Raw genomic sequence first — 14864 nt, forward strand, 5'->3', positions numbered from 1 at the left:
CGGAACTTCTGGTGCTTCTCTTGGTGGTGGTGGTTCCGCGACCTTCTTCTCCTTCTCGGCCTTGTCGATGCGGCCCATGGCCAACCTCGTTCGGTCCCCCAAGTCGATAAAGTGTAGACAAGCCTGCCACAAAACTGATCAGCGAAAACAAAAAATAAATAAAATAAACATATACGCGATGAAACATTGAAGATCATCTTACCTCGGTCAAGTGGTACAGGCCCTCATCGTAAATAAACTTGGGGTCGCTTTGCAGAAGGCGGTAGCGATCCCTTGGTAGAATGGATCTGCTTACTAGCTCCTCGCTGACTCCCTCGTTGCGGATGGAGTCCCCCTCTTGGAGCTGCCATTGAGGGCGGAAAGTTTTGCTAGCCCCTTCGGTCCTCTTGGAGGCACCCTGTACTGATGTGTGGGGGGGGGGTTGATGAAGGCCCAGAAGGGCGCGGACCTCCGCACCACCTCCTTGGCCTGCCAATTTGTGTTGGCAAGCTTCTGTGGGGGCTCCTCCCTCGGGGCGTCTATGACAGACCTCTTCTTTTCTGCCTCGGCCCCTCCATGAGCCTCTTCGGCGCCTCTTCCCGAGTGGTGAGCTTCTTAGGCACTTCTCCCCTGGTGGTGGGCTTCTTCAGTGCCACCACAGTCTGCTTCCCCTTGGAGGGCACTTGCGAATCCCCCCTCTTTCCCGAGGTAGGGGGGCAACCTCGTCATCGGGCCTCTTCAGCGTCTGTCCACCGGCCTACTTTGCCCGGGCCTTCGCCGGCAAGCACTCATTGACGTCCATTGGCACTTCTACGAAACAACAAAAGAAAGCAGTTAGCACATCAACAAAAAGAAAAAGAAAAGAACGTGGAAGACGCACTAACTACAAAACCTCTCCTACCGAGGGGGGCTGGGCTAATCCCAGCGAAGACTAGGGGGACCTCCTCCTTCACCAGCGACTTTGCCTGGAATATCCCCATCACAAGTAGATGAGCTACTGCTGTAGCCTCTTCGTCACGGAGCAGTGGGGGACATCTCTCAATGACGATGCAGGCCTCCCCCCATTCGGACTTGAAGCGCTAGTCCTCGGGGCAGGAGACATAGAAGAACTTGTCATTCCACCCATGAATGGAAGAAAGGCTGTGCACTGGCTTCCCCCTCCTCAAATGGAAGTAGTACATGCCGGCCTCGGAAGCATGCTTCCTCGGCACAAACATGGCACGGAATAGTCTCAATGTCAACTCCATGCCCCTGAGCCGAGCCCACACCATCCTAGCCACAATGGTCCTAAGGGCGTTAGGTACGAGCTAGATGATAGTGATGTTGTACCGCTCCAGCAGCTCAGAAATCAAGGTTGGGAGGGGAAACCTAGGGCCAGACTCTAAAAAATGCTGGTAGGACCGAGGTATATGGAACCTCTTCGCCAGGGATTTGACCTGGCACACGTCCAAGGAGCTGTCAAACTCCGAATGTGGGATGCCAGCATCAACCACCCTTCGGGCAACACTCCCCTTATTGCTCTGACAGTGAGTTCCACGACATCATCCTCAGGGAGAGGAGATCCCTCAGGCTCCCTTAGTGATGTAGAGGCGACGCTTTCATGGGGAGAGTCATATCCCTGATGACTGCCTTCGGCACCCCCCAAGGTTAGCCTCTCCCTCAAAACGGCTACCTCCCGTTGATGGGGGACTACAGCTAAAGAATCTATAGAAGATAAGGGAGAGGGGGTTGCAGGAGAGCTCCCTCCCAAGATGTTGGGAGTTCATGGCACTCGTGACTAGAGTCTGAAAATAACATTTTGATATTACCTAAAAAGGATGGGGTGTCCTGAAGAAAGAAAGAGGCAAAGCAGTTATGGAGACTTGGGAGTTAGGGAGTTGCGTTCACTTGAGAGCAAGGGCATCTAAGTCCAAATGGAGAAGAAAGGCTGTTAGGGCCCCTATTTAAAGGAAAATGAACAACTTGGATCTCTCTAAATCCAACAACTAAAATCAAACCGCTCCCACCTTCCAATTGTGATGTGCCACCTAGCGTAGGCCCTTGGAAGACGAAATGACACCCAAAGCAACGGTTCAGATCGGTGCAGATCCAATGGATGCGGGAGCCCCTTAGCGTAGGCCCTTGGAAGTCGAAACAACGCTCAAAGCAACGGTTCAGATCGACGTAGAACCAACGGACGTGGGACCCTCCCGATCTTATGAACTTGTCTCACCCAATCTCCTAGTGCATGCCCTCGGAAAGCAGTACGATGTCGGGTGAACCACAAAGACTGCCCGCGGCAACCCGTCGAGTGAACCGGAAGGCCCACTCGTCATGGACCACCGGACAGACCGTGTGGCCTAGCAAACACCGGACTCTTGGGACGGCCGTCCCCTGCACGATAGCCCCCGCTAATGTGACCTGCCTGTGCGGGATATGGGGCACCCCCGCCATGCTGAGGCACCCATGTCGCTTGCGCTTTTGAGCTGAAGAGTGATGACGAGAATAATGAAGACGACGTCACTGTAGGGCGTCTCTCAGCTAATGATTCTGAAGGCATTATGGTCGCTACTCCCAATGACCGAAGCTGAAGCCTCGCTTCGATGACCACCCTTATTACGGGCAAAAGCCGAGGCCTCACCTCGGTCTTGGGAGTGGGGAGCAAGTCATGTGGGTAGATCTGGTGCATTCGAGGACTCTCTCTAGGAGCACTTTTATACTCTCCCCGACTTCACACATCGTATTAAGTTGAGCATTGGAGCCTCCGCCTCAAGTATCCACCCCGAGGCCTTTGACACTCTCTGTCTTATAGTATCTAAGGCCACTAGGGACCTTCCCTCAACTAGCAGTCCTTGGCTACCATAGTCTTTGGCTATTACGGTCTTTGAAAGTAGTACTTCGTCTCGGTTTTTGGCTCTCGTCGTCAATCGTTTCCGAAGTCTTGCGGTCCTCGGATAGCGTTTGAAATTTGAAGAATAAATTTATCTTGTTGCCCTCGGCCAAACCGCGCCGGCAACAATGTCTTTTGACATTTTAAAAATTTAGGTAAATTAACGGCAGGGATTAATTTAACACTTTTTGAAAATTGAGGTAAAGTAATTTGGATACTAATTTTATACCAGCTCCAAAGTTCAGGGTAATAAAGTAATTTTCTTTCTTAAGAGTGAAAAATAATTATTAACGGATGTTCAATTTTTCATTCCGTTTCTCCAAAATATCTACATCGGTTCCGACTTCTCCTTCTTCTCCCATTCTCTCTTATTCTCTCTTCCTTTTCTTCTTCTTCCTTCTCCACCTTATTCTTCTTATTCTTTCTCTGATTTCAAGGCCGCCGTCGAACATCGAACCAGTACGGCCACCACTCTTCCCTCCAGATCTCTCTCTCCTCCTATTCTTCTTTTCTTCTTCTCGTTTTTCTTTTTCTCCTTATTTTTCCTCCTCTGCCCATCCTTCCTGCATTTCCGTCACCGTGAACACCGGCCGCCGCTCCCTCCACCCTTCTTCCTCTCCTCTCTACTAATCCTCTCGTCTTGAAGTCGAAAATCCCTAGTCTCTGGCTTTCCGCACTTTCCTAAGACAGTCGAACCCTAAAATCTCTACCGACTGTCATTCGGTCGCCATTCCACCATCGTTGCTGCACCACCATCGCCGAAGCCAACCATTAGTTTCATTCTTTACAATTAGAGCAACTAAAGAACCCCAACCCCCAGTGGTCGCGTGCGTCGACTCCCAACAGATTAACCTCTGCAGTTTCCAACCAGCTCGCCTCCCTGGTTCACCATCGCCGAAGCCAACCATTAGTTTCATTCTTTACAATTAGAGCCACTGAAGAACCCCGACCCCCACTGTCGTGTGCGTCGACTCCCAACAGATTAACCTCTGCAGTTTCCAATCAGCTCGCCGCCCTGGTTCACATTCAAATCAAGTCGTCTCAGTCACTCTTACTAAAGTGAGTTTTCTTGATGTTGAAGTTATTTTGAATCTTTGATCCCGTTATTTTTTTCGAATTATTAGATTCTCTTCAGTGAGTTTTCTTAATATGATGTTTTTTCTCGATGCACATTGGTTATTCCCTAGTCTTCAGCATTGTTTGCTAGACTGTCAATAAGTAGGGCTGTTAGAGGCAAAAAGTATGGCCGGTTTGTTTGATCGTTTTTCTCAGATATTCATGGTCTGAATTGTTAGAATGAATTAGCAAAATCGAATTCAGTTCTCTGTGTAGAATTTATTAGCTCGCTTAGGTTATTAGGGCTTAATAGTATGTTTGAGATTTTGACTTTGTTCTTTCTAATAGGTAGCGGTCGCAGAAAAAGCAATCATAAAAAGGGTTTAGTGAAGATTCTCATCTTCTTTGTTATCAAGTGGTTCTGGTTTTAGTGATGACTAAGGTTTTATATTGAATGTTCTCTTTACTTAATTGATTTATTAGTGTTCTCTTGTTTTTACTAAGATAGCTTTCTCATCTATTTATATTTGTTCTAAGTGTCTCCATGTGGACCCCACCTACTGAAAAGGGTGCCTGATCCCTTTCCTCTCCCATCCGAGTCTTACTCAGACAACCGATGTCTTTGGTTTGGAGTCACCATCGGACCAAATAAACCTCAAATTCAATATCTAGAGGGCCCATTACTTCCAATTTTATAAAATGATGGGTGGCGACTCCATATCAGTCCACATGAGCTGTTTTCCAATCCTCACATCTGGTTCATCAATGTTGGTCATGCAACAATTGAACCCTTTGGTCCTGGAAAACTGAAGCAATTATGCACAAACCGGTGTAGAATGGGTAGTCCTAACCTTTGGCATTTTTTGCACAAAGTGGATACCCTCAAACTGAAACTACCATTAACAAGTAATGGCCCCTAAGTAAAGGAGAGGTTCTAAACTAAAAATAGAGACATATCAGTCCATCAGCCAACCACTCTTAACAATTAGGTTTTCTATAATCATATCTCTCGAGGAAAAAGGAGAAAGAATGGGTAATTTCAGGTAGCTGGTTTTAATTACTATGCAATCTACCACACACACATGAAGAAAAAAATTTAAGTTAATGGGAAATGAATCTGCTTGATATGGTTAGATCTGCCTTCTACAGTGTTGTCGTATGGAAGGAAGAAATGACCCATTTTTTATTTGTAAAATTTTTTGACAGTGGTGAGACTATTATTTTTGAATGAAGAATTATGTGGCAGCAAATTTCAAGTGAGAATGGTTATAAGTCATCAATCAAAATGAAAAAAAAAAGTGAGAATGATTATCATGCTTTGATTCCCCTTTTCTCATCTGTGGTGTAATTCCTTGGCTCTGATTGTATTGCCAAATCTTCTTTCCCCTTTGCCTCTTATATTTTAATTCAAGGATATTGTTTGGACCATTTCCATGGCAAGCTTTCAGTTTAATTTCAAATCAGTTCGTATTTCCATTGGCAAGCTTTCAGTTTAATTTCAAATCAGTTGGTATTTTGTTTCTTCTACAATTAAATTTCAATTTATTATGACATTTCTGTGGTATATTGTGTAAATCCCTTTGTTTCTATAATAATTTGGAGTTAATGTTCTTTTGCAAATACTTTGAGGATGCATTTTGAAACTATTTAAGTATCTGTACCTGTATTTTGCATATTCAGGATAAGTGAGATTCTGCTTCTTCCTTTTGGGAGATGAAGAGAATGATCGCCCTTGGCTTTGAAGGTTCAGCTAACAAAATTGGTGTTGGTATTGTGACCCTTGATGGCGCCATCTTGTCAAACCCACGCCATACCTACATTACCCCTCCAGGTCATGGCTTCCTTCCTCGAGAGACAGCTCAACACCACCTCCAACACATTCTTCCACTCATCAAATCTGCACTAAAAACTGCCCAGATTACCCCTGATGAAATTGATTGCCTCTGCTACACGAAAGGCCCTGGGATGGGTGCTCCTCTTCAGGTTGCTGCTGTTGTCGTTCGAATCCTTTCCCAGCTCTGGAAGAAGCCAATTGTTGCTGTAAACCATTGTGTTGCACACATCGAGATGGGGAGGGTTGTAACAGGGGCCAATGATCCTGTGGTATTGTATGTTAGTGGAGGCAATACACAGGTCATTGCTTATAGTGAAGGACGTTATCGTATTTTTGGGGAGACCATTGATATTGCTGTTGGGAATTGTCTGGATAGATTTGCTAGGGTTTTAACCCTGTCCAATGATCCAAGTCCAGGATACAATATTGAGCAGGTACTAGAATAAATTGTTTCTTTCATTTTTAGGTGAAATTTAAGTTCTACTCATCTTACTGACTAATGAACTATGTAGATGTCATTATCATCATCTAAGCCTTATCCCAACTCTATGGGTTTGCCTACATGAATTCTGTTTTGCCATTCTGTTCTGTTTATTGCCCAGTGTTTTAAAAGTGCAAGGCGCAAAAAAAGCGCAAGGGCCAATTTGCGCGCCTTTTTATGAAAGGCGCAAAATTACAAAAAAAAGCTAAAAAATAAAAAAATGTCAGAAAATTCCAAAAAAATGCCAAAAAATAAAAAAATGCAAAAAAGTTAAAAAAATATTAAACATAGCTAGTAAAAATATAAACTCAAGTTTTAAAATAAATTATTTAAAAACCTATTATCTAAAATTAAAATACATAAACATAACATGTAAAGTGTATTCAAATGAAAATTTAAAAATAAAAGCAAACATATAAAGCATTTTCAAGCATGTAAAACCCACAATCTCTTTTTTTTTTTCCCTTAATTGCATTGCTTCAAGTAGTTAATGTGATGTAAAACATATTGTATTCTTGATTCGATGAGTCGCCTTTGTAGCATGCCCCTTGAAGCAAGCCCGAACAAGTCTATGTTAGGGTCTGAAATTCTTATTTCTCACATAAAAATTAATGATTTTATAACTTTCATTGCCTTTTAAGGTGTTTTATTGCAATGAGGTGCACCTAGGACCTAGGCAAGGCGCATACCCCAAAATGTGCCTCGCCTGTGCGCCTATCACTGTTATTGCCATTAACTCTTTATAGAGGAATACTAAATGATAAAGGTCAAAGTATTCATCTTCCAGAATTCATTACATGCTATTAGATATTGGATGTGCATGAAAATACCAGACCAACTTCATCTTATAAAGTGATATTAAGTACTACCATGTCTATGGCAGCAAAGAACTGCAGTTGGGTAGGGCACCTTGGTGTTGCATACTTGCATTCTTCTTGCTTTGTACAGTACCGCCAATTTTAATTAAGTTCACTTTGTTAAAACTTGTATAACTTTTGCTTTGGTTGATATGGTTTCATTTTCTGATATCAAAATAAAAGGATGTTTTACACTTCTTTTTTTTTTAATGAAAAGTGTGATTTTCAGATAACCTTCAAAAGATGTACAAAGGCATACAGATTCTGTATGCTTATATACTTTCTATACTAAAGGGATCTGAAAAAAGATAATCATTGTCTACAATTATCTGTCGCCAGTGATTGCAAACATGCCTATAAGATTTTGCCCAAAACACCACATCTTTTCCATCTTCCCAATGATACTTCAATTGGGTTCTGGAGATATATGAAAATTCTGCCGTTATTCTCCTCCCATATGGACTAACAAATGATCATTGGAATCATCCTCCACAAGAACAATGCAAGATGTTACCCCTGTTGCTAAAACCCTTGGATGGGCAGGATACAAGCATGTCTAGGTCCTTAGTAATGGTCCATGATTTTCCAAATAAATTTAGAAAGTGCACCCAACTACTGTATGTATAGCTGAAATGTATTAACAGGTGTGGAACTGGTTCTTCATCCTGAACACAAACACAACTTCAATTCTCTAATACCATCCATTTGGATATGAGATGATCTATTGTGAGAATCCTTTCTAGGATTACAGTCCACATAACCATGATTTTCCAAATAAATTTAGAAAGTGCACCCAACTGTATGTATGCTGCAATGTATTAACAAGTGTGGAACTGGTTCTTCGTCCTGATTGCAAAGGCAACTTAAATTCTCTACTACTATCCATTTGGATATTAGATGATCTATTGTGTGAATCCTTTCTAGGATTGCGGTCCATAAAGAAAAGGTATTTTTGGCACCTTCATCCTCTGGATCCATTTCCACAATACTGTAGGCCCCCTTTAGTCAATCAGTTTGCTGTGAAAAGTGTTTACAGTAAAGCAGCCTGAATTCTCTGCAGACCACCATCTCTTATCTTGATCTGTTTGAATCTGAATGTTGTTAAGAGCTTCTAACAACATCAGGTCATGAAACTCCCAGTCCTTGCGAAATAATACACAATCCCCTCTGCATGGTTTGTAGGTGATAAGCTTTGAAAATTCATTCTCACTTGTACTGGTAGAAGCGTTTAACAGAGCTAATATTTGCATACCAACAATTATCATTAAACTGAATACTTCTATTTACAGTTTAATGGATAGGTTATAATTATTTCTATGCATTCCTGACATTTATTAAAGTGTCCATTAATTACTTAGGAGATGAAAGAAACATCTGAAAGCTTCCATTAGTGGACTTACAGGATATTGGCAATATTTCCATCTTTTTGGTATTTGTTGATACGAGGAGTCCTTAAAGAATGGAAACATGCCAATAGAAATCAACATAGTGGGATCCTATCAGGCCATTTATTTCATGCTTATATATTTGGACTACCATTACCCAATGTTTGTTTTCGCTATCTGGAGTTTTGGGAAAGGTGGATTAGATACAGACCCAATCTTGGCAGTTTGTTTCATGAATTGGCTTCTCTCAAACTCGAACCTTTTTCTTGCACTTGTTAACCATACCCAATCTTGGGTGGTTTGTTCTTTTGTTGCTAGAAATTTGCCTCCTTTCTGTCTCCTTGTTCTGCTCAGTTTAACTCAAGCACAAAGGTTTGCAAGTCCCCTTTACTGATAAAATTTGAAGATTATGTTCTTTACTTTCAGATTTTGCCTGGTTCTTGTTTCGTAGCTTAAGTCACATTTAAGTTCAACTATGTGGGTTGCCTTCGAATAACCTTCTAGTTCTGGAATATGTTATGTCTTCCTTTCTGGTTGAACAATGCCACAAACTTAACAATTGTATTTGGTGTTTCTTCTGGCATTATAAAGTTTTACATTGCTGTTAATTTACTTCTGGAGCAGCTTGCAAAGAAAGGAGTTAATTTTGTAGAACTTCCTTATGTCGTTAAAGGAATGGATGTTTCTTTTAGTGGGATACTGAGCTACATGGAAGCCACTGCACCTGAGAAACTGAAGAACAACGAGTGCACTCCTGCAGATTTGTGCTACTCCTTGCAGGTAAGGTTACTTCAGATTTTTACTCCTTTTGAATTAGATAGGTGTCTTACTAATATGCTATAGTAGTTGGCATTCTGCTGCATGAAAGTGTCATTTCAATAAACATTCTGCTATTTGCTTGTTTGCTATAGGAAACAGTATTTGCAATGCTTGTGGAGATAACTGAACGTGCCATGGCACACTGTGACAAGAAAGATGTTCTTATTGTTGGAGGTGTGGGATGCAATGAGCGGTTGCAAGAGATGATGAGAACAATGTGTTCTGAAAGGGGTGGGAATCTGTTTGCAACTGATGACAGGTACTGCATTGACAATGGGGCAATGATTGCATACACCGGTCTCCTTGCCCATGCGCATGGTGAGATGACCCCCCTAGAAGAATCTACATTCACTCAGAGGTTCCGAACTGATGATGTACAAGCAGTTTGGAGAGAGGATAAAAATTCTTCCAATATGAATGGTAAAGAGGAAGGTGGAATTCAGTGCCAGTAAGTCTTGAGGTATGACTTTTGTCATTTTCTCTTCGTTTTGTTTTGAAATTGCTCCTTGTTTTTGAGAAGATGAAAGAGGGTTAGGTTATGAAGGAATTGCTATGCGGCTCCTATATTGCAATTCATTGTTTTCTTGGCATTTGTTTTCATATATGCACGTGCATACAGCATTGAATTGGTCTTTTCTCATGCTTTCTGCAAAAAGCAAACTGAAAAGTGTTTTTCTGGGGCAGTAAGTTCCCTGTTTCCCTACATAAGCCAAAATGAATTATATCTCGCAATCACCAGATGGTATTAAGGTTTTACTTGCTTTTATTCTTCAACGTGTAAAGTTTCTGCTAGAAGTAGGAAGAAGATCACCAAGATGGGTCCCTCTTTCCTTTTAACTCTTATTTTTTTGGCTTTGATAGGAGTACTCGTAATAGGACACCAGAATATCAATGCAAATGGAATCAGATGCAAAATATGCAGCTGGCTAGTGAGCTCAGTTGATTGGCCTTGTTTATTGTTCCACATGGGTCATTTTTAACCATATATCAATTAAAATTCTCAGGTTGTGCATCAAAGAAAACGAATTTAGTACATCATGTATAATTTGCTTTGTTCTGTCATTTGATAATTACTTTTATCTAGATAATGTTTTAGAATTTAAGTTGAGCAAGTATGTTTTAGTAGAATCTTGCAATAGAAATGTAGTTGTAATTGTAAAGCCGTAAAGGTGGGATTCCAAATCAGGCATGGAACCTCCCAAACTGCTCGTGGCTGGGGTTATATAATGGCAGCCTCTTCTTCCTTCTCTCCATTAAGTATTAACCATATATGAGATATGGTATTTGCATTTATCCTTTATGACTTGCATGGAATTAGGGCAAGTATCTGTTTTATATAAACATAACAACTGCCACTTAACTAGGCCTGTCAATTGGACTGGATTTGGTCCAATCCGACCCAGTCCAACATTAGTCCATACAAACCGGTTCCAATCCAGTCCAATTGAAATGCAAATAGACCGGATTGGACCCAATCTAGTCCAAACTAAATGATACTTTGAAAATTACATGAAAGCCCAGGAAATATAAAAAATTGCAGAAATATATTATTAAAAAATTCAGAAAATATAAAAATGTGCAGAAAAAAAACCTACATTAAAACGGTATAAAGAATTATACAGTTGTTGTATATGCAAGTGTATTATACGGTTATGCAGAGAAATTGCAGATCTACTACTTAATTGAGTGCAGTAATGCCTTGTTTGATAAATTGCAGATTTACTACTGCTGAATTGGATCATTAAACACCATCAGTGTTAAATCACACTGATAAAGAATCAAAAATATTTGTCACCATCAAGTTGATCTTAAACATCCCTTTTCTTTCACAAAAAGAAGAACAGCCCATATCACCTTCAGCTCCACTTAAGCAGAACGCTGAGATTTTCTGCAATAACTAGCATCTGCAGCACATAAAACACTTTGATCAGTTCTAATAACAAATCCATAAGACACAAATTATCATCTTTTATGTCACCATATAACCTGCACTGGTCAGTTACTTTTTTTGAGCTCAAAAGTTAAACTCTGACAAATTAAAAAACTCATTTACAATTATCGTTTCTCTACAAGTTTCTGCATCAATTTTTGGTTAGAAGAGAACAAGTCAGTGCTGAACACTAGGGGTGGCTGGAAGCTTGGAAGTTCATACTGGAAAGAGTACAAAGAGGCATGTCCCATGGATTGGAGATGTCAATCTAGTTATATATACTTACAGTAAAGTGGGCTCTTTTAAGTCCTGTTCCAGTAGGAACATGTATTTGTGATAGAGATAATTATTTTGATTAGGGTTTGTTTAAGAGAGAAGAGAAAGAGAAAAGGAAGAAAAACAGAAAAAGAATGTTGTTTGCAACTCTCCCCCAGTTGTACTAATAAGGTTTCTGATTTCTAAATGAAGCAAAATTATAATGCAACACAAACACTTCCAATTAATATATGCCTTTACCCAATCAAGGTACCTTCCATCACTGCACAACCAGCCACAGAATAATCCTTACATTCAGCTAGTCTTATTGGATTGGTCCAATCCACTATCTTATTGGACTGTTCAACCTGGACCAGATTGGATTGGCCCAATCCACTATCTTATTGGACTATTCAATCTGGACTCCATGACTTCAACATGTTCAACCTGGACCAGATTGGACTGGTCCAATCCATTGTCTTATTGTACTGTTCAACCTGGACCGGGTTGGACTACTCCAATCCATTGTCTTGTTGGACTGTTCAATCCAGACTGGATTGGACTGGTCCAATCCATTGAGAGAGATTGAACTTAACAAATAAGTATGGTAATTGTGGAATAGTAATTCCATAAGACAATGAGATTGTTTACAAATAGGGATGTCAATGGATTGGATATTGGTCCATACTGATGGACCAAATCAATTAGGTTTGGACTGATCCAATTCAACGTTATCTTATTGGACCATCCAACCCATCCAAATTGGATTTGATTCGGATAATGTCCAACCAAAACCATAAAAACACATTAGCCTCAACATCTCTTTATTGTCATAAAACTAGAGCTGCAGTTGAGCACTTAAGCCTACTAAACTGGAGCTGATTTTGTTTTTATCAACAGGAATGAGATTAGTTATAAATTGCAGATAATAGCCATGTAAGCTTTTTAAAAATTTTCAATGCCCCCCCTGCCTTGGTTGACCCCAGCATAAACTTTCCCTTGAAATATCTAACCTTTCTAAGGAGTCAGCAGTGCTAATTTCTGACCTGTGCACCACCTGAATAAGAAACTCAGATTGGATCCCAATGTTCTTGCATGTCTTGCTAAAAACTGCAAGGTCCATGGTACTTCTTTCCCAAATTTCAAACAGTTTACCACCAGTTTTCATTCTCCCTCTTCTTGCATCTCTGCCCAGCCAGATATTTATGTAAATATTAGCTATTCCAGTGTTGTAAGTTGTAATCAAGCATAAGATCAGTAAAGCTCATGGAGTATCAGGTGATCAATTGAACATTTTTTGATCATCTGAGACTAATACTCAATGTAACCAAGCATAAGATCATTAGCCAGGTTCCTATTATCAGTGACAAAGTACTCTGGTTGAATCCATGATTACCTAATTTCCAGAGTTGACAACCTGAGCCAGACCCTAGTCTTATCTGTCTAGGATGTAGACGAGGTACTTGTAAATGAGAGAAGGGTGTGGGTTTGATGGTGGGAATCCCACCGTGGGATTGGTGACTGCTACTTACAGTCCTGTAAAATGTATGCACTCTGTTAAATTAACTTGATTTACACACTCCACCTTGCAATCGGAATATATTTACTGAATTACTTTTCATCGTTCAGGAAATTCTAAGAAAACGTATAATTTATGTCTTATTCCAGAATTAAAAAGCAGAGGAGTAAATGTGTTTGGAAGATCCTATCTTGATGAAAATAGCCCATTCTGATGTTGGCATTGAAAATTATATGAACAGAGCAATTCTACAGGATACATTTTTTTTATGAACAGAGCAACTCTACAGTATATAAAATAGAGCATTCAAAAACTAGATTTGGTTCCATTGAAACCTGTTAAGTTTTCCACTTTCCCCAGTTTAGGAACAAAAGCCGAAACGAAAACCAAAAACAAACAAAAACTACAGTGCTTGGAATGATAGAGAAGAGAAAATACCTGAACGAGTGAGGAGTCTACCGTTGGATAGAGAGAGAGAGGCAAGATAGATAATTGCAGGAGAGATTGGGGAGTGACGCTGGTCGTCGGATAACAATAGAATGATGGAACAACGACCACCGTTGCTATTCGCAAGAGTGAGGGAAAGAGCGAGAGAAAATAGCTAAATATAAATCATCATCGGAGAGAGAAGAATGCCACCGGGAGTACCGCTGGACAGAAACTTTCTCGGTTTTATGAACAGAGTAACTCTCGCTGGAGGGAGCGGTGGAGGTGTGCCCTAGGTCTTCGAACAAAATATTTGAAGAGCTCCAAACAAAAGGGAACTGGACCTTTCGATTCAGTGGTTTTGTCTAAATTCGGTCTGCTTTATATACGGACCACTTAAAAATTGGTCTGAGTCTTTGCAATTATTTGGACCATCCAATCCGTTGATAACACTTTCGGATTGGATGGGGTCCAAAACGAAACTGGCCAATTGACACCCTTACACTTAACAATTGTCATTGCAACTGCCACTTAACCTTATCTGCATTGTCGCATTTAACAACTACCATTGCACGGATATACTGTGTTGATAAAACTTCAATAATTTTCTTGGTAAATATGAAAGTTCAACCTTAACCTTGCACAAATGGAAACCTAAATTTCTCATGACCTTGTGTAGCAATAAAAATTTATGCAGAAGTTTACAGAGTTGGGATCAAGGATTAAAGTATCGGTATTGGATTTCATATCAGACAATTTGGATATGGATATGCTTGAGAAATATATGGATACGAATGAAAAATATGAAAAATACTTGGATACGCTAAGGAAATGCATATAAATCTAATAATTATATTAATAACGTATAAATACATAAGAATTGTATATTTTAATGGTATATTTGAAGAAATATATTATTATTGATATAATGGGATGCATAGATATTATGCAATTTTATTAATAATGCATCAATTTTTATTTTTATTAAAATCTAAGGCACAAAAAATATGCAACCATTATATTTGAACTATTATATCAATTATTGTTATTTTACTATTTCAATTTTTAACATCAACAAAAAAAATCAACTAAAAATTAATTTGCAAATGTTTAGTAAATAATATTTTCACTTTTGTAAATTATAAATATATTTATATAAAATGTAAATGAAATTTTGAAGATGTATATCATATGAAAATTCATAAATTTTAATTACAAAAATAATTATTTATTATAGTATTTTTATTTTTATGAATTTTTTAAAATAAAAAATTAGTTTTTATTTAAATGTAGATTAGTGGATTTGACAGATTCAGTGTATATTATATTCTCAAATATTTTGTAAACAATATTTTATCTTTGTAATAATAAATACATTGTTATTTAATGCAATTGAAATATTAATTAATAATTTATAAAATGATTTATAATTTATCAAGTCTATATAAATAATT

The 14864-nt window shown here is 39.5% G+C and overlaps 1 protein-coding gene and 1 long non-coding RNA gene across 3 annotated transcripts; one reads left to right on the plus strand and one right to left on the minus strand.

Annotated features, from left to right (window-relative positions):
• Window positions 1–3130: 3130 nt before the first annotated feature.
• LOC148873280 (Actin-like ATPase superfamily protein) lies at window positions 3131–11707 on the plus strand. 2 transcript variants are annotated; one of them, XM_088962321.1, is made up of 5 exons: window positions 3131–3907; window positions 5585–6172; window positions 9086–9241; window positions 9373–9740; window positions 10142–10531. In XM_088962321.1, the coding sequence occupies exons 2-4, from the start codon at window positions 5618–5620 to the stop codon at window positions 9730–9732; spliced, it is 1071 nt and encodes a 356-aa protein (XP_088818447.1). In that variant the 5' UTR covers window positions 3131–3907; window positions 5585–5617; the 3' UTR covers window positions 9733–9740; window positions 10142–10531. The 2 variants fall into 2 exon arrangements, with proteins under 2 accessions (XP_088818447.1, XP_088818448.1); XM_088962322.1 differs by lacking the exon at window positions 10142–10531 and adding an exon at window positions 11354–11707 and having other exon boundaries at window positions 3145–3907.
• On the minus strand, window positions 10806–13767 carry LOC148873281 (uncharacterized). Its single transcript, XR_016104562.1, has 2 exons — window positions 13423–13767; window positions 10806–11184 (listed from the first exon to the last, which is right to left on the minus strand). It is a non-coding gene; the product is annotated as an uncharacterized LOC148873281 (long non-coding RNA).
• Between the last annotated feature and the right edge of the window lie 1097 nt (window positions 13768–14864).

This window comes from Nelumbo lutea, chromosome 1, assembly GCF_056320005.1.
Source record: "Nelumbo lutea isolate HS-2025 chromosome 1, American lotus-T2T, whole genome shotgun sequence".
In the NCBI taxonomy this organism is placed as follows: Eukaryota; Viridiplantae; Streptophyta; class Magnoliopsida; order Proteales; family Nelumbonaceae; genus Nelumbo; species Nelumbo lutea.

Coding starts and splice junctions, on each gene's coding strand:
- LOC148873280 (XM_088962321.1), top strand. CDS start 5,618: ATGAAGAGAATGATCGCCCTTGGCTTTGAAGGTTCAGCTAACAAAATT. Junction 6,173..9,085: donor CAGGATACAATATTGAGCAG/GTACTAGAATAA, acceptor CTTCTGGAGCAG/CTTGCAAAGAAAGGAGTTAA. Junction 9,242..9,372: donor ATTTGTGCTACTCCTTGCAG/GTAAGGTTACTT, acceptor TGTTTGCTATAG/GAAACAGTATTTGCAATGCT.